We start from the raw sequence: 18,832 nt of genomic DNA, 5'->3' as shown, positions 1-18,832 counted from the left end.
ATCCCCAGAAGTACAAAACCAGTCGTTGCAGCGACGACAAGAGGAGATCACTGTGTGCAGGCGCCGACGCGCTGTTGCTCGCGCGAGACGAGACATCAGAGTGTTGCTCGTTGACGTCAACTTGAACCATCCTGGGATGCAAGATCGACCTTTGTTACTATCCGTGCCATGCGTTAATTAAGCAAAGGAGACAAGAGAGCGAGAGACTGCTGAAGCAAGCTTCAAGTCACTGGCACACGCCAACGTTCACCACGCTTTGCCAGCGGCTTGCCCGTCCCTAGCCACAACGCCCGGATCGAACGCCCGCGCTCAGCGGAGGAGTGCATTAACAAATCCTACAGTATTGAGAAAGGCAGGTGTACGTGTATCATCCTATAACGTCCTCGCAATCGAACAATAAAACTAATGTAAGGAACGGATTTGGAACGCACCCTGAGGTATGTCTGTTTTAGTCCAGATGGTCCACGACCTCCCGCGCCCTTTTGACGTAGAGCTCAAACCGCTCCTCAAATCCCGCGCATATACGTTCCGCGACTCCAAGGCTCGACGATACTTTATCGGCAGCAACGGCTATGGAGAGTCCGCCGGCATACGAAATGATCCCCATCCCAATTGTGCCTATGATGTAACGATGAGAGCGTGGTCAACGAGCAAGGCAGTCACAAGGCTTACCTTTACCGCCTTGGGGAGGGAGTGCTGTCCATTTGAGCACCTCCGTGCCTTGCAAGGTGATCGTGCTGTTTGCAGGGCCGGGAACACTGGATGGAAGTGTGTAGTTAGCAGCTAGTCTGTGCTACGAGGTTCCGCGTCTTACTTTGTCAGAACAACGGGGACTGTACGGACGTGAGTACAGGTCGTCGGGCGGAGGCTATGCGGGGCTTACATGATTGCAATACCATGTTATATATCGGCCTCATCAGCCATTTGTTGAATAGCTCTTTGAGGTCCTTGGTCGGATTCGCCAGCAGGGAGAGATCCAACAGCGCAGGAACCTGTCCGGTCAACTGCAGGATATGGAAGCACAACGCCGGCAGGAGGCTGTGTTTAAGGATTGAGAGCTCTCCGCGGCACTGGTGGATGTGCGCGTGAAGCTCGTGCACTGTGACGTCGTCGGATACATTCGTCGACGGGTTCAAGTACACGATGGACCCCGTCGAGAGATTACGCATCGACCAGTCGCCGGGAGCGCGCGTGCTCATCGGTCTGCAACCTCGTCACAATCAGCATTCAGTGCGAGAGTAACCTTGCTCCTCACATAAAGAACCCGATAGGCGAAGGCAGCACCGTCCTCAACTTCCGCTTCATCCGCTCCCAGGGGCCGTTCAGCTGGTCTGCGGGCCTCGACGCGACCTCCTTCCCGAGCACGTCCGCCATTACCGCGCATACGACGTCATTCAGCGTGACGTGCCCCGCTTTCGCGCGCACCTTCTCCCGCTGCTCCTTCGGAACGCCAGCGACCGCGCTACCAGGCTTCGCGCCAGAGAACGCCTGCTGGCAGAGCTTGACATCCTTTATGCTGAACACGCGCGAGCTCGCGAACTCCCGCTCGGCCACGCGCGGGCCTGGCTGTGGCCCCGTGAGCATGTCGACGCGCCAGCAGGTGAGGAGGAAAAGGGCGGTTTGATGGACGGCTTGGTAGACGCTCCAGAAGAGACCGACGAACGTCGAGACGGCGTATACAGACCAGAACGCACAGGCCATCATGAGTTCGAGCAGCGGTGCGGTATACGGACTCGTCGCCAGCGAGTCGAGCGGTCGAAGAGAGCGGTGAAGCTTAGAAGGTAGCACCTTTCCTCTCTTCGCTGCGTGGAGGTAGTCCGCCGTCGAGTGCATCTTTTGGACGAGCTCGTCGTGATACGACGTGATGTAGAGCTGGCTAATAACAAATCCCTGACCATCTGCGAGGGCGTGGTGGCTATTACGCGTCGGAAAACTTTAAGTGGCTGAGATGAGGAACAGACACACCCTCTCGTGAGCAACGCACTCTCAGCGCCGGTCTCGTCCCGGTAGTTCTCCACCAGCACCATCTCCCACAGCGGACGTTTCAGGTCCCAATCTTGAGCGATGAACTTGCCCATCTGATACAACAGTTTGACACGGAGACACTCAGCCAGTGGAGTAGAACTCACGGACCAAGTCGTTCAATTCGTGTTGCCCCGCTGGTTCTGGAAGAGCGACAGCATGTATATGATTCTTGAGATCAAAATCAGGGTCCTCTTCGAAGCGGGCGCCGTGGAACCGCCTGCACACAGAGGTTGCCCGTTGCTTGTATTTAGGGAACTTCTCTGACTGGCGGTGTGCTGCCTGTGTGATGCAGTCGGGAAAGTCACTTTCGGATGATCAAGAAGGAGCAAACGCACCTTGTATAACTCCTCTAACGTCAACTTCCCCTTCAGAATGTACGTCGACGCGCACACCTGTTCTGTGTTAGAACTAAGCACGACCTGACGTAGACGGTGCACTCACCGGGTTGAAGTCGGCAGCCTCGGTCAAGAGGAACCACAAGTTGTCTATCCCTCCAATCGACTGTCGTCGCTCTTCAAGTTCGTTGTCGATCCAATCGCCAGCGGACAGCAACAACTTTGCGACCCACCCTGTGAGGCCACCGGTGCGTTCGAGGTCAGTGAGCGACCACTGCAGCTTGTGCTCCACGTTCAGCGCGTTGTTGCCGACATCAAAGCTGCCTGGCATTTTGAGAAGATCATCTTCGACCATCTGTGGCCTATGTGACCCGACAGGTGGTGAGGGCGCAAATATTAAATAGATCCCCTCGCGGCGCGGCAGTTGTAGTAGAGGAGCGTCATTGTGGCGTCGGGCCGTCGGCGTCTCTAAAAACTTACTGTAAGTAAGTTAGTAACTTACTTACCTGAGTTTCATTATCTGAAGTCGAATCGTCACTGCAGCAGATTGGCAGCAGATGGCCATTCTCTTTCTCCCACCGTCACGACCATCTATACTGACTTGCAAACGTTGCATCTCTCCGCTACTTCGTCTGCATTGTGTAGTCCTTGCGGACAGGTGAGCTGGGCTTGAGGGCCTATGGCGAATGGACTAATTGACCGTGCTCACACATGAATAGACCAGTTGACTGCGACGACCACGGGGAGGTCCTCCATGTTGAAATGGGACGTCCTCGATATCGTTCTGTCATTCGCAAACCCATATGAGGCCCTCCAATTCTCCATGACCTGCCGCGACGGCCACAATCTAGCGGTACCCCATTTCTTAGAAGAAATCGAATTCCCGCTTCCCTGGCTACGCTTACCGGGCGCAAAACGCTCGTCATTGGCTTATCCTGAGCTCTTCGAGGGCTTCCGCGCTTACATGCTCGACTCACCGTATGCGTCCGATCGCCTCCGAAAGCTCAAGGCTCTTACCCTCGGAGACGATGCTTTTTGCGTCGAACGGGGCGAACGAGGCGAACGAGGCTCAGATACCAAACCGCCAACGTACACCTTCAGTCTTGCAGCACCGCTCGCGGACATCATTCGAGGTGCAGTGGAACTACGCAAGATCTCCATTTGCTGCGCAGAAGATATCTTTGATGATGTGCCGCAGCTCGTAGATGCTATAGCAAGCCTCCCCCGTCTCCAGGAGGTCTGTTTCTGGGACGCCGACGTGTCGACGCTCGGCGTTCTCTCCAGAATGCACAGTCGCCCCAGGAAAGTCGAACTCCGCGTCGTCGAAGATAACGATCGAGAGACGGAGTGGGGCGATCACGCCTTTGGGGATGACCGCTTTCTAAGCAACCTCACTGAATCCCTGGAGGTTCTGAGTCTCCATGGAGGCTTGAACATCATAGAGGAGCTTGAACCACACACAGTTTGGCCTGCTGTTCGTGAACTCGAACTCGTTCGTGGTGATTCAGTCAATTTACAAGCCATGGCCCGCGCTTTCCCCAACCTACGCTGTCTGTGCATCGAAGTGGAATCTTCCGCTGACATGCTGCCCATCAGTCAATGGCAAAAGCTCGACTTTGTCTCCTCGGGGTGTCCTCTCCCTCTGCAACATCCGGTTCGACACTTGGATATGGGTTGGGATTTTCGCCCAGGCATGTTTAGTATGCTACCCGGTATGACCGGCCCACCCCGCTGGGGACCTACCACCGTTATGCTGCAATGCACCTTGCCTGTCGTATTAGGGTGCAGGGCTGATCCGAGCACGTATGCGATCATAGCTCGTCATGCGCCCTCAATTCGCTGCATGAGAGTCGCTATAGCACCTAGTTAGCGTTGGAGCCATCGCGAGAATGACAGGAGCTTGACCGAGGAGGACGCTGGGGCCTTGTTAGTGAGTATTGGGACTTTATCTAAGTATCACATCCGGTGACCGTGAAGTGTGAGCAGACCGAAGAGTTCTCGCTTCTCCGAGCTCTGCCCCTCCAAGGGATCGCTATCGTACTCTGTGGGCATATACCGTGGTGCGAGGCCTCCCACTGGGAACAGTATGCTCGTGTCATTGGCGCCTGTCTTCCTACATTGAAGTATATTGGCTTGCGCCGGGAGGCTGATGCTGAAGAGTATTACGATCAATGGGATCGGCGGGAGCCGTACCAGTGGTTTCAGGTTGCTGGGCGCGAAGAGCAGTCGGAGGTGGATGTAGAGACTCTGTCGGACGAGGAAGGAGGTCGCGTCCAGTCTGGACTCTTCAGCATGGCCAGAGATGGCTGAGATTCGTGTTCAGCCGCAAGTATCCTTAGTCGTACGTGTTTTTTTCTATTTGCTAGTCAACGCTTCATAGTGACTGCTTGAATATTAGCACTTATCGCAGCATCTGGATCATGCAATAGACTAGGTAAATGTGCTCGGCACTCTGGTCACGATAGTCCGTATACGGTGAACGCCTGTACTTACCAGTTGCGGGCTCTCCGGACTGCATAATCGACGACAGCAATTATCCCGGTATATGGTGCTAAATCTTCGCTCGTGTCCGTGTGCATTAGCGGAGGAAAGAGACGGCGAAAGGCCGGTAAAGCTGGTCTCCGTAGCAGCCTTACAGGCCGGTAAGCGTCTTCTAAGGCATGCTTGTGAATCGAGCGTAAACGTTCAGCACGCCTTGCCTGGCCCGAAGACGGGCCCTGAGACTGCCTACCGTCAAAGAAATGTTCGACATGACCCGGATCGAATTCTTACGCACACAGAGGTTTCATCGGAGGCATGACTTCCATTAACAACTTATTCTACGGTAGAGGCAACTTGACATGTATCATCTTGTAACGTCCTCGCATTACTAGTAGATAGTTGAGCAGAAGCATGACCAGAACAGTAACGCATATAAAGAGATCTCTATCGAGCTCTTCAGTCCAGATGGTCCAGGATCTCCCGCGCCCTTTGTACGTAGAGCTCAAACCGCTCCTCAAAACCCGTACATATCCGTTCCGCGACACCGAGGCTGGACGGCACTTTATCGGCAGCGACAACGATGGAGAGTCCGCCGGCGTACGAGATGATCCCCATTCCAATTGTGCCTGTATGATGTCACGGTGAGGGCGTATTCAACGAGTAAGGCAGTCCAGGGAGGTTTACCTTTACCGAATTGAGGAGGGAGGGCTGTCCAGTTAAGCACTTCCGAGCCTTCCAAGGTGATTGTGCTTTGCGCCGGGCCAGGAATGCTGGACGCACCCGCGTTGTTAGCAGCTGGCTTGCGTACGAGGACTGTACCTTACTTTGTCAGGGAAACGAGGACTACACGAACGTGAGTACTAGTAACACAGTAGAGGCGATCCAGGGCTCACATGACTGCAATAGCAGATCACATATCGGCTTCACCAGCCATTGATTACATAACTCTTTGAGTTTCGGGATCGATTCCGCCAGCAGGGATGGGTTGACCAGGGCAGGAAACTGGCCCGTCAACTGCAGGATATGGAAGCACAGCATCGGAAGCAGGCTGCGTTTGAGGATGGAGAGCTCTCTGCGGCATTGGTGGATGTGCGTGTGAAGCTCGTGCACTGTGACATCGTCGGATACATTCGTCGACGGATTCAAGTACGCGATGCATCCCGTCGACAGGTTCCTCATCGACCAGTCATCGGGAGTCCGTTCGCTGATCGGTCTGCAACCTCGTCACAATCAGCATGCAGCATGAGATCGAGTCAATCTGGCTCCTCACATGAAGAAACCGATAGGCGAAGGCAGCACCGTCCTCAACTTCCGCTTCATCCACCCCCAGGGGCCGTTCAGCTGATCCGCGGGCCTGGACGCAATCTCCTTCCCGAGTACGTCCGCCATCACCGCGCATACGACGTCGTTCAGCGTGACGTGCCCCGTCTTTGCGCGCGCCTTCCCGCGCTGCTCCTTCGGAAGGCCAGCGACCGCGCGACCAGGCTTCGCGCCAGAAAACGCTTGCTGGCAGAGCTTGATGTCCTTGATGCTGAACACGCGCGAGCTGGCAAACTCCCGCTCCGTCACGCGCGGGCCCGGCTGGGGCCCTGTGAGCCTGTCGACGCGCCAGCAGGTAAGGGGGAAGAGAGCGGCCAAGTGTACAGCTTGGTAGACACTCCAGAAGAGGCCGACAAACGTCAAGACGACGTATACAAACCAGAACATGCAGGCCATGACGAGTTTGAGCGGCGATGCGGTATATGGATTCGTCGCCAGCGTGTCGAGCGGCCGGAGAGAGTGGTAGAGCTCGGAAGGTAACACCTTTCCTCGCTTCGCCGCATGGAGGTAGTGCGCCGTCGAGTCCATCTTGTGTACGAGCTCGTCGCGGTACGAAGTGATGTATAGCTGGCTGATAGCAAAGCCTTGACCATCTGCGAGGGCGTGGTGACTATAGAGCGTTGGAACAGCGAGTACTCAGATACAGACACAGAGTAAACCCACCCTCTCATGATCAATGCACTCTCAGCGCCGGTCTCGTCCCTGTAGTTCTGAACAAGGATGGCCTCCCACAGCGGGTGCTTCAGGTCCCACTCTTGAGCAATGACCTTGCCCATCTGGTACAGCATCTAAGCATCACTAGCAAGAAGAAATACAGACAATGGAGCAGAACCCACGAACCAAATCATTCAATTCGTGTTTCCCGGCAGGTTCCGGGAGACTGACGGCGTGAATGTGGTTCTTGAGGTTGAAATCTGGGTCCTCTTCAAAGCGGGCGCCGTGAAATCTTCTGAGTACAGACGTTACCCGTTGCTTGTACTTCGGGAACCTTTCGGACTGGCGCTGCGCTGCCTGTATGATACGTCATGGACAGTAGTTTTGCATAAACGAGCGGACGCACTGAGTATAAGTCCTCCAACGTCAACCTTCCCTTCAGGGTGTATGCCGAAGTGCACACCTATTTTGCGTAATGAGTAGACACGACGCGACAGTTCAAAACGGTGCGCTTACAGGGTTGAAGTCGGTAACATCAGCCAAGAGGAACCACAAATTGTCCCCCCCAGCGATTGATTGCCGTCGTTCTTGAAAATCTCTGTATATCCAGTTCACAGCCAGACATATGATATTTATTACCCATCCTGTGACGCCACCGGAGTATCCGAGGTCAGTGAGTAACCACTGCCGTTTGCGCTCTACGCTCAAAGCACGACCATTGATGACGACATCAAAACTGCCAGGCGTCTTGAAACAACGGCCTTCAACCATCTTGGGATCTGTGGGATCGTACAGCGAGGGAAGAGAAGTGTAGAAAGTCTGACTGCGAACCACTCGTATTTATGTTGGAGCAGGGTGGCCATAAGGTTAAAGGGATCCTCAAGCATGCCACCGTCCGAGCTGCATGCTCCTACGGACGGCCCCACGGACGTCCCAGGTCGGAGTGATGTGTGGCCATGCAAGCCACTGCGCTCGGAGGTCAGATCGACTTCAGTGCGACATATGATGACCTAAGCAGTGACCTCGCGCACGCAACAATTCGACGCGGTTGCACGACGCGGCGTAGCTTTCTGCGATGGGCTCCTGCGGATTGATAGACACCGATAAGACTTGAGCTGCCAGCATGTGTGGTTCAGGTCAGGCCGTTGTGTTGCAGTTGCAAAACTGTCGCGGATGACGTCCGGATAGAGAGGATGCTAATCAAATCAAACTCTGGTGCCGTTAGTCGGGCTCGACGCACGAATGGGCGATACATACAGACGAATCCGAAAAGCTCTGGTTGCCTTCGCAGACATGTGACACCAATGACCAGACGTACTGCCGAAGAAAGTCAAGGAAATGACATCATGATATGAACGGATCATAGAAACAAGAGACCGACAGACGGGTGAAATTCTAGAGCCACGTCACAGACAAGATCTGATACGCAGTGGTGGACGCGTAGCGCAGTTACTGTAGCATTCCCAGAGACATCAGCAGGCCCGAGATGGTCCTCAGGCTGTCCATTCGAACCGAGGCCATCGCCAATCCAGTACTTGCGTCGTAGTTGGCCCTCCGTGCCGCGCGAGTTTATAGACTTACCACCCGCTGACTGCTGTATGGAATCCCGTGACGTCGGCTGATCCGAACGCTCACGCCGCAATGTTCATACCCGCACATGTGTTAGCTAGAAATGAGGCGCATGTCAGGGCAGAAACATAAGCGCAATGCATACTACTCACATTTGGCAGACGAAGGATGTGAGGCCTTGAGAAATAACGGGACAGTCAACTATCAGCACGACTATCGGATCGCTCATCAATCCGAGTCTCACCGGTGCGCAAGAGATAGCAGGATGCTTCTCTGCGTTGTGCAGGATCGCGGAGGGTGCGGACGGACTCGTAGTATTACATTAGCCGATTCTGCCTCCGAGTGCGCCACTTGTGGCTCTTCAAGCTTCAAACGTCAAGACTCGAGCAAGAAGAAAGTCATCCCCAGGAACTCGAGGATAGCTGCCTTGACATCGGTTTGCCAGTTGTCGAACAGTCCTGTATGCTGAGCACAGCGTTTAGGAACAGATCGAGGACTAGTACTGTAACGGTGAGGCTATAGAGATGCCATACAGGAGCCACGTTTTCAGGCTAGCGCATCAGGGATTGTGTCAGCCTCATCCCTGTCTGGAGTCATGGGCGGACGTACCAAGCTGACTGCTATAGTAGTCGTCCATGTGTCCGCGGCGACCGCGACCAAGCCGCCGATGGTAAAGTCCAAGATTCCACTGGCAAGTCCGCACGAGTCACTTTTGTCTAGACGCTCAAGATCATATCGCTACGAGACGCCACGTCGAAGTCACAGTCGAAGTATTGACCAGAATTGCCGCCCAAGTTGCAGAGTGCATCACCGAAACTACTGTTTCTACAAAATACGCTTCAGGCCGGGCCCACCGACCACAGCCCCATATCCGTGGCTCCTTCAGTACCCGCAGACAGCCACTGGCAGCAGCCCGGGCTCACCGGGAGTCCCACTGTCCACTATTGTCCCACAGCTTCTCTCTGAGTGCTGTACGGCCACGAGGATGAACCGCCGAGTGGTTCAGATGGGGATCAGTGGTATGCGCACCAAGGGGAGTCGCAAGGTCGCAAAGTAGTGAGATATCCTCAGCGAACTGAGATACCTTCCAACGCCGCCGCCAATAGAAGTGCAGAAGAGCCGTCATTTGACAGCACCCTGGTCTCCTCCATATCCCGCAGCAGTTTATCAATATACTCCCCCGCACCCGACAAATGCGCCACGCGAGCCGCAGCCGCATGGAGGCGCAAGTAGTCTGGAGACGGTAGGGGAAGCTTCTCGGGGTCCGGAGTCGTGAAAGTCATTGTCGGCGGTATTTCCCTCCGATACATCTCGTGTGTAGACTTGGGCGTGTATGTGTGCGGCGTGTTCTAAGCAACATCATTATTTGTGGACTCGTCGGCAGAGATATCAGTTGGTAGGTACTCACTGGCACAGTGCTTTCAAGCCACAATTTGAGCCTGTCAAAGAAGGAATGCTCATTGAGGCGGAGTGTCATCACGTTCTCCAGCCGATGAACGTTGGCGCCGTGGAGTTCATCGAGCACCCGAGTGTTTCCGAAGACAGCCCATACTGGAGCAGCATATTTGTGCTAAGAATAGGTGATTCGTAACCTCAGGCCAGCACAAAACTAAGAAGGCGTACATTCGCACCATCTTGATCAGTACCCGATGTCCCAACGTTTGCGGATCCAGAGAAGATGTGGGCTGCATGGGTGATCGTAATGGGAGCATTGGCTGGGAGGATATGGGGCTTCCGTTCGACAGAAAACATGTCAAATGCGCCAGTGAGCATGCATCGGTAACCATCCCGTATGAAGGCCTGGCGATCAGCGTAAGTGAGAAAGCGATGTTGTGAGCGGCGGTGAGTGTACACAAAACACCTTTTGTTTTGCTGTTGTATGATCTTGGGGCGCCGAGTCTTCCAGCAGATATTTTAGACTTTCATGCATGTCATCGAACGAGGGCCTTGAAGGGCGAGTTGATGGAGTTGAAGTGCGGCCTTTGACAGCTCGGACTGCAGCGCAGTATATACGTTTCACCATCTGCTCTCTACACCGAGTAGCACATAGGGGTACTCACAGCAATGGAGGTAATGATTGATGTATAGTGTCGCCAGACGTTCGAAATCATCGTCGTCACTACATGAGTTGATTTCGCGGGCAAGGAAGTCGCGACCTGTATCACTGGGGTTTTCGAGCATAGAGTAGCCCAGGATTCTCGCGCGTACATACAAGGGCGGTGGCGTCGCTAGTTGTATTGCCGACCTGTTCATACTAATGGAGGCATTTGGCATACGCGTCCTGCCATGGCTGGAGTACGTAGGTGTTCACTGGTAAAGGTTGAGGCATTGGGTGTTGTAGGCGGAGTAGCGTGACTCATCTAGAGCAGTGCGCCGAACAGAACTCGCATTACTGAGTAAATAACAAGACAGCGGTCGGCGGCGGGCGCCACCGTCACGGTGAAGGCGTAGGAGGGACGCGTGACCGCGTCCGGACCTCACGCGCACGCCCAACGCACACCTCACCGGCACCATAAAGCTCAGGTATATACAGTATACCAGTCAACTCCGGCAATTTGCCTCTACATACTTGATTGATCTTATGATGAAGCTGAGAATTCAGCTCACAGTATTCGACTGACCGAGTACCACAGGCGGTCAGTATCAAAATGACAGTGATGTCGATGTCGGCAGGCATTTCAGCGTTGTCTACGTTCCTACCTTCCAGTCAACGCCGACCGGGTGTCATCTCATGACCTGAGATTATTGAACAAAAGTATGTTATCGCGAAGCTATTTAGTTGCGTCCGAAGCTCAGACCACAGGAGACAGTTGGGTGGTTTTCTGTCGTAAGTAATATGAGAAACGACAACTTCGTAGCACAATGGTATGACCTACGAATACAATGATGTCGACTCATCAACTGCGTTTAACCCTTTTTATCAGCTCGTGCATACAGGAGACAGACTCCGTTACGCACCGACACGAGCGCGCTTAGATCCACGCACGCGTTGCACACGCGGCCACCGGATCGCGACAAGGCGCGTTTTCGAGTCTTCGACCCAGCACTGCTACTAGACGTGTCCAGCCATATAGCTGATTTCTCTCAAGGACGATAACAGGTTTGTGGTCAGCGATGGAAGTAAGCCAACGTAGTCAGCCGATATGATGTGCTTGTGCTTACTGACGTATCTCAGGTGGTAACCTCTACTACCGAAAACGATTCGCCGCGAGACCTGGACGACGCCTTGGAGAATCTCTACGAGGCCCTTGGACGGCTTTCAAGCTTGGTAGGAAATGTGTTGGACGCTTGTCCTGCGAGGTGAGGAAAGGTGTTTGAATTCTACCTGATGGTATTTTGCTCATCATCGATGGTTCCTAGGACTAGCCAGGTGAGTATCGTAATGGCCCAGATTAGAGATCCCAGCATACAGAAAGTTCCTCGTACAGCTCAAGCAGTGGCAACATGTCTGGCATGAGCCGATCACGAGGCTCGATAAAGCGACGTCTGTGCTGAGGACGCTGCGAAATCATTTCTGCCTAGTGGCTGCTCTGCCGCCTGACATCTGACGCAGGATATTCTATCTCGGATTCGTCTCCCTGGACCAAGAGGCGTTGAGCTCCGATGTCCCCCAGGCTGCATCCAGGTACCGTTGCGCACGGATTTGCACGGTCTCTTCACCATCACCGCAGTATGTCACTATTGGCGCGATATCTGCGTTTCGACGCCCATGCTTTGGAGTCAACTTGCCAATGGCGCTCCCGGGCTCCAGAAGCTGGTTCTCAAACATCATCCCACTGTGCCTCTCACAATGTCTCTCACATGCGATGTCCTTCGCAACATGCAGATGCTTTCAGACATACCAAATCCGCGGTGCAAAGTACTGCATTGGGTCTCTTGCAGGCATCACACCATTGCTCAAAGCAGACAACTCCCTATCTCCGGTGCAGATCTTGAGACTCTCATACTAGGAGGGAACCCGACGTGCGCATGTCATACCCAACCCCTGCCTTTGAGGTCGTCTCAGGACACTACCTTGTTTGATGACGATACTCCCCGTCTACGCAGTGTGTCGTTGGTCGGCCTAACCTGGGTGCCGATGAACCGTTTTTCGACCCTCACCCAACTCCTGATAGGCCGTTGTGTCTGGCGCCACCCCGTCGCTTCTATACTCGACCTGCTTCGGGACACCCCTCATTTGGTGGACCTCGTACTCTCGAACATGTTCCAAAGACCACGAGACGAACCTAACATCCCTGAGGTGGCAGGAAAGGTCCGTTTGCGTAGTCTCCGACGGCTCGCGCTGCGCAACATCGGAGACCGGAGTATCGCTTTGATACTTTCCAAGTTGGACATGGCATCGCAGTCCGTCACTGTCATCGGCCATTGGATCCCCCGCCACTCCTTTGGTAATATGGGGCGGGAATTACCTGAAGGCCTCTCTAGGCTTACGTGTATGCGACCCATTGGCATGCATCTCAGAATCTTGCCAACCTCCCGAGAGGACCAGATCCACGGTCAAGGCCATCTCACTCTGTCTATTGCCGCCGTCAACGAGCACGCCGGCGTACTTCTCAAGGACAAAGTCGTCCGCCCGAATCGTCTAAGATACGACTTCCCTGCCAGTGTTTTCCAACTCTCGCATCTGCACGATTTATGGTGCCTGGATACGCGGCACTGTCCCAGGAAGGATCCATGGCCCTCACGACTGTGGTCTTCCTTATTGCCGGAGTTGACAGCCATGGAGAACCTCACGATTTTTGATTCCAGTCTTCCTCACATCGTCCAATCGCTCAATACCCCTGAGTCCATGCTCATGCGAGGGTGGTCGTTATGCCCTCGCTTGACGAGAATCACCGTCCTCGTGTCGCGCAGGTACCTGCCAATCAACGAGGTGATGTCGAAGCTCGCCATGATACGAGAGCGGATACGGTTCTCGCACATCACCATTGGATATCTCCCGGATTACACGGGAACAAGGCTATCTCGAAGCGATCGAGACCGCCTTGACGAATCTTATGAGTGCCTCGATCTCGACGGGGTCCCTCCTGTGTCGCCTCCATGGCCCGACCAGTCCCAACTCCCAGATATGCCCGCCGCATATTGGCCATCGTTCGAGCGGTGGTCCAGTTGCATGGCACCCGACGACTCCTACTGATTTGGCCCAATCAGGACGTACATAGGCGAGAGCCGTCAGTCGCAGTTTGCTGTAATCGGACACTCTGGCTCAACATCAGCGTGCGCAGTATAGTGCTCTCACAACCTATGCGTTCACAATTCTATCATTGGTGGGTATGGTGGGTATCCGTTGATACAAGACAAATCACTATGTATGACATCAATAAAAATACAAATAGAATGAACTCCGAGATGAATGACAGGTTTGAGACGTGTTCGTTATTCATAAGTAGGTTATTCCAAGGAGCACGAGTCCAGTGGCTGCAGCGAGGGCAAGAGAGGTCCATGCTTTTGGACTGAGCGCGGACGTGAAGGCGCTGCTCGCAAGGGACGGGAGACCGGAGTGTGTCGCTTGCGGGACGCCATTGACCGCAGTGCGTGACGATATCGCTGTCCCAGTCGGCGCAGGTTCGGCCACCGCTAGTCAAGGGCAAAGTGTCACTATATGCTTTTGCTCGTCATATCCAATCCGTCACGCACTAGGGAATTGGCCGCCGGAAGCGAGCACGTTTTGAATAGCTTGCTGCAGCTGGTTCGCGACATCAGAAGGGACTGTCGATAGCAGCCCGACTTTGGGAGGGTCCTGAGATGGGTTCGTGATGTTTCCATAATAGTATGCGACTAGCGCACTGAAACGAAAGCGAATCAAAACTCATGTGAGCGATCATCACCAACGACGAAAAGACTCAGTACTTACGACTTCAAGAACGGGTCGCCCAGGCTCCAGCTGTACAAGAAGCCGCCTTGGCCGGGAGGATCAGTGACTGCAAGGGCGGGAGTGCATCGCGGGGAGTCTGAGCCAGAGTCGTTCTGCAGTGGGTGCGCGAAGTCTCGAGGGTCGACAGTAAACATAGCGCCACCGATCTGAAAGGTCAAGTTGTGCGCTTCCTTGCAGTCAAACGAGGCGTCAGGACCGTCGAAGTATGCCATGATATGGTCGACGACGTCCCGTGGACCGCGTATGAGAGAGTTGCCCTGTATATTCATCCAATCAGATGTATGTGTCCATGGCGGTGCGAACAATACTAACAGTGTCGACAAGGGCAGAGAGCGAAACCGCCGGCGAGGCCAACATGGACCTAGGTAACTTGACGCCATCGAAGTAGACATCGTCCACCGCGACCTCCCATACCAAAGGATACACCTGGAGGAGATGAGTTTATGACGCTTGAACCGCAAGTTGTATGCTCACCTCGTTCGGAGAGTTAGATGGTGGCGGCAGGCCTCCTTCGTCTTTGCTGTAGCCGCGCACCGGGACCCAAGTCAATTGAGAGGTTTCAAGACCTGCGGGTAAGCCGCCGATGGAGAGCATGCCCGCGTTTCCGCCGATCTGGAATGAGTCACGTTGTAGTGTTGTCGCCACAAGAGGGAGATCCAGGATATCTTGTTGAATGAGCCTAGTGAGAAGGGGCCCATAACGCGCAAAGGAGGAGATGGCGATGTCAGCGGGGGATTGTGAGGTCCCGTCAGATGCCTGACGCTTCTTCAACAGAGCTGGCTTGAGGAATTCGAAGGAAGGGAAGGGTGGCTGGCCGATGGATCCGGTGGATATGTTCGCCGATGGTCCAGGGATTCCACGCTTGGACAGCGAGCTCTGACTGCTGACTAGGTCCATTTGAAGCCGCTCGCGCCACATCAAACTGTGTTTCAATAGTCACAAAACAGGATTTATGACAGAACGCTTGTGACAACCAGACCTGATAGGTGGGAACCCAAGGCCCAAAATTCCAGCCGATCCGGTTGCGAAGATAGTCGTGTTCGTGCTATTGACTGCGGCGAACGTTTGACTTGCTACGGATAGACTCCCGATGCCGACGGTCTCCTGGCCTATGGGTCCAGATGCGTATGTTCCGGTGCGGGAATCGCCATACAGCAAGAGGACATCAAGACCCGTATCGTTCAGTGATGCAATCGAGTAGAGGGGTACCACACTATCCGTACATTCACCGGAGCATGCGTCAGATACAACCCATAGATCGGATGAACCCGTATCTAGGATATAATTGAGTGAGGATCGGGCTGCCGGGTCCATAAAGACACGTACCCAAAACAAGAGTAGTCTCTGTATCTCCCATAGTGACGGACACAGTGTAGGTTCTTAGTGAGGGATGTTCAGGAGTCAGACAGACAGACATAGCAGTAAGAAGCTTACACGTCCATGAAATCACCTAAACCAGCAGCGCTCATCATCGACGATCGTTTGTGTGACAACGAAGTCACTGTCCGGTACATTGGTAGGTGAATCCCACCATTCTGTTGCGCCGCGACTTGAGAGCCAGAAATGACAGCGAGACCAAGTACAAGGCCGATCATGTTGAACAGGGACATACGCAAGCGTTCACGTCTCGAGGTCCGCATGTCGACCACAGACAGAGGCTCGGAAGTGGAGGTAGGGTAGAGAATGTGCGCCGCACGGCGCTGCTCGAGACGGTCAAGGGTAAGGAAGAAGCGGAGAGAAAACGAACATACGAGCCTGTTTTGGCAGTTGACACCTCGTCTTCACGATCACTGTGAAGGGTGGCCGTGTGATCGAGGCGGCCCTGCAGATGCATAGAGACCTCGAAGGAGAGCAGTCCAATCCTAGTAGATGCATTGTTTGTATTAGTACATCATCCCAGCGTCCGTGGTACAGAAGGTAGGGAGCGGACGAGGCTTCAGCCTCCGTGATCACAACAGACGCCTGGACACCACAAAATAACCATCTAGATACACCCAGGCGCGGAAATGTGCAAAGCATACGAGATACGATAAATAAAGCGTCAGTGCTAGTACAGAATCGAGCAACCGCACCGCTAGATGGCTTGCCCGTACATCGATTCACGCGAAGGCTGCTGCGAATGGTTCGGTGTCAAGTCGTCGTCTGGCGGCCGGTCATCGTATCCGTACGATGTATCGGGTGGCACATAGTATGCCGTCTGCTCAGCCGAATCCTGCCACTCGCCAGACGGTCCCCTCACATGCATCTCGAACGTCTCCGGTGTTCCCGGGCCGGCGGACGATGGTCGCATCAAGTGGGGCGGCTGCGAATATGTGGACACGAGGTCTGAGTTGACAGTCGACATCGGAGGTGTGCGGGCATATTGCGTCGCGGGAGGTATTGGTGAAGGAGCGGGGATGTCTGAAGCTGAATAGTACGACAAACGTGTCTCGTCAAGGACGCCATGATAATAGGGTCTGCGAGGGGAAGAGCCCAAGAGGTCTTCGCGCTGAGTGTTTTCATGGAAAGCCTCGTGAGTGGCCGCTCGTCCCATGAGACTCGCGGACGGCGGTGGTGAGATACTGTCCCCGCTGCCCTCGTCCTGTGAGGGTAGCGTCCTGTCAATGTTGACGTGCGAGGCCTCTGACTCGGAGCGATAGTGCGGCTGTTGGAACATCGGCGCCTTCTCAGAGTCATATCTTGGATTATGCTTTCTGTGTCGCCTGTGCTCGATGCCGAGCTGGTCCTTGAGATCGCCCATAACCCACATCTCGCGAACAATGTCTCTGTCCAGGGGCATGTAGGCACTCTTGATGTACTTGACGATGAACCGCGGCGCTGTATGTACTCTCAGCGAAAGACAACCTGTGTGGGCAAAGTACTCGCCTAATGCAACCACGACAGACATTATGATAGCCGCCCAGACTGTCACCTCCGAGAAAAGAACCACGACTTCGTCGTTGAAGTTAGGCGTGTTGAAGAACGAATACACCACGATCCACAGGACCATGACCATGGAGGACCCGATGACGACGATCCATGTGATAACGGTCCAACTGGCAAGTTCATCAGTGACGGAAGACGTGGTGCTAACAGTTTCACGTACTAACGAGTGTTCAGACCGACGTAGCTGTTCGCAGCAAAGATAGCGGCGACAGCGACCGTAGTACCCAGATCCGCCTGGGATTCGAACGTCCGGCCGTGATTCCAGGAAGCAGGCAGACCTAATGTCCATGCTAGGTAAGGAATGAAGAACACAACTACCGACTGGTACAGCCCATCGAGCATGTACATCCAGAACTTGGTGCGCGTGTACTCGAGCCCGCGAATGCCGCGGATATACAGCTGTGGGAATGCGAGCGCCGCCTTCGCATTAATGTCCTGGTCAAAGGCTGGAGGCAGTGTTAGTGGGTTTAGCGGTTTGCCGGCTAGAGCAACACTTACCGCCCATGACAATGACCGGCAATGACGTGAAGAGAAGGTTGCAAAGCAGAATAAAAGAGTACTGGTACAGATAAGTAGCGTCGAAACTGCCATCATGGTCAGTGTCCAGGAACATGAATGATGGAGAAGCCCACGCACTTATTGAAGATCATATACCAGAACAATGCAAAAGTCCAGATGACATTCTGGGCCAATGCGATCAGCATCACAAACATAGGTGCCATGTCACAAACAGTACCTTGTAGAAGAAATTGCTGTGCATGTCAGCAACGCGCTGGTATGACCACCTCCCGTGAACAACGAGGAGCTTGGTGAGGTAACGGAACTGAGCGAATGCGTAGTCTGCGGACATGGCAGCTTGCGAGCCCTCGTGGCCGAGTAAACCGCAACCGATATTCGCCTCCTGAATCATCGCGACGTCATTGGCACCGTCGCCTATAGACAAGGTCATGGCATCCCGACCGTCCTTGACCAGTTTCACGACGAGCGCCTTCTGTGCGGGTGAGACGCGACAGCAGACGACGGTCTCGCATTGCGTAGTGAGGTTAAGAAACATCCCTTGCATCGCCGGAGAGAGCGCATGACGCAGCGTGTCACCGTCAATGACGACCGCGAATGCCGATTGCGCTCCGGCTACGAAGCCTCGTTCCTGTTTGTTGTTGACGGAAGGCGGGCCGATCATCGACGCAATCTTGTTGATCCCAGCCTCGATCTGTGTTTGCGCTGCCACAGCATCCTCGGCCGAGAGGATCATGATCTCCATATCGTTCTTGAGCAGGTTGCAGCTGAAGCCTGGAGAGCGGACGTCAAAATAACTCCGGTACACACTGAGACGACTCACCGATCTCGATGGCGGTCTGGACCTTGTCGCCAGTGAGGATCCAGAGTTTGATCCCTGCCTGATGCAAAGTTTCGATGGCCTCTGGCACACCTGGAGCTTGTCTTCGAGCGCAGTCGCTCCGAGGATGGTCAACGAATGCTCGATCATCTCGTTCGCCTTGTCAATTTCAGCATCGCGGTCGGTGATGGCGCTCGTCGCCGCGTCATAGACACTTTGCCAGTGCAGATACTCTTCCTCGCTCAGGTTCCTATACGCAATACAGAGTGTCCGCAAGCCTCCGTTGGCGAATGCCTCCATGTCCTGCGACGT

The 18,832-nt window shown here is 54.2% G+C and overlaps 5 protein-coding genes across 5 annotated transcripts; 1 reads left to right on the top strand and 4 right to left on the bottom strand.

Annotated features, from left to right (window-relative positions):
- Positions 1 to 5,281: 5,281 nt before the first annotated feature.
- B0H18DRAFT_1065113 (uncharacterized protein) lies at positions 5,282 to 6,449 on the bottom strand (the record flags this gene model as incomplete). The annotated part of the gene is given in 6 exon segments (XM_048031172.1): positions 5,282 to 5,467; positions 5,526 to 5,609; positions 5,649 to 5,650; positions 5,666 to 5,684; positions 5,735 to 6,054; positions 6,112 to 6,449. Coding segments are annotated over 6 exon segments (924 nt in total), but the record flags the coding sequence as incomplete, so codon positions are not given.
- Positions 6,450 to 9,484: 3,035 nt separating this feature from the next.
- Positions 9,485 to 10,592, bottom strand: B0H18DRAFT_842565 (uncharacterized protein; the record flags this gene model as incomplete). The annotated part of the gene is made up of 5 exons (XM_048039510.1): positions 9,485 to 9,694; positions 9,799 to 9,954; positions 10,008 to 10,184; positions 10,246 to 10,379; positions 10,445 to 10,592. Coding segments are annotated over 5 exons (825 nt in total), but the record flags the coding sequence as incomplete, so codon positions are not given.
- A 727-nt stretch (positions 10,593 to 11,319) lies between these two features.
- B0H18DRAFT_1110399 (uncharacterized protein) lies at positions 11,320 to 13,685 on the top strand. The gene is made up of 4 exons (XM_048032768.1): positions 11,320 to 11,504; positions 11,560 to 11,684; positions 11,745 to 11,754; positions 11,938 to 13,685. The coding sequence occupies exons 1-4, from the start codon at positions 11,499 to 11,501 to the stop codon at positions 13,519 to 13,521; spliced, it is 1,725 nt and encodes a 574-aa protein (XP_047884744.1). The 5' UTR covers positions 11,320 to 11,498; the 3' UTR covers positions 13,522 to 13,685.
- A 79-nt stretch (positions 13,686 to 13,764) lies between these two features.
- On the bottom strand, positions 13,765 to 15,854 carry B0H18DRAFT_893831 (aspartic peptidase domain-containing protein; the record flags this gene model as incomplete). The annotated part of the gene is made up of 8 exons (XM_048041385.1): positions 13,765 to 13,961; positions 14,022 to 14,170; positions 14,239 to 14,516; positions 14,572 to 14,685; positions 14,734 to 15,181; positions 15,239 to 15,533; positions 15,586 to 15,638; positions 15,694 to 15,854. 8 exons carry the CDS (start codon positions 15,852 to 15,854, stop codon positions 13,765 to 13,767), a joined length of 1,695 nt encoding a protein of 564 aa, XP_047884743.1.
- A 254-nt stretch (positions 15,855 to 16,108) lies between these two features.
- Positions 16,109 to 18,820, bottom strand: B0H18DRAFT_1218567 (uncharacterized protein; the record flags this gene model as incomplete). The annotated part of the gene is made up of 7 exons (XM_048036706.1): positions 16,109 to 17,294; positions 17,345 to 17,630; positions 17,683 to 17,768; positions 17,821 to 17,867; positions 17,921 to 18,474; positions 18,524 to 18,581; positions 18,614 to 18,820. The coding sequence occupies 7 exons, from the start codon at positions 18,818 to 18,820 to the stop codon at positions 16,334 to 16,336; spliced, it is 2,199 nt and encodes a 732-aa protein (XP_047884742.1). The 3' UTR covers positions 16,109 to 16,333.
- Positions 18,821 to 18,832: the final 12 nt, after the last annotated feature.

This window comes from Fomitopsis serialis (assembly GCF_022376445.1).
Source record: "Fomitopsis serialis strain Sig1Antser10 chromosome Unknown B0H18scaffold_379, whole genome shotgun sequence".
NCBI classification, from domain to species: domain Eukaryota; kingdom Fungi; phylum Basidiomycota; class Agaricomycetes; order Polyporales; family Fomitopsidaceae; genus Fomitopsis; species Fomitopsis serialis.
This window is presented reverse-complemented; position numbering and strand designations above follow the sequence as displayed.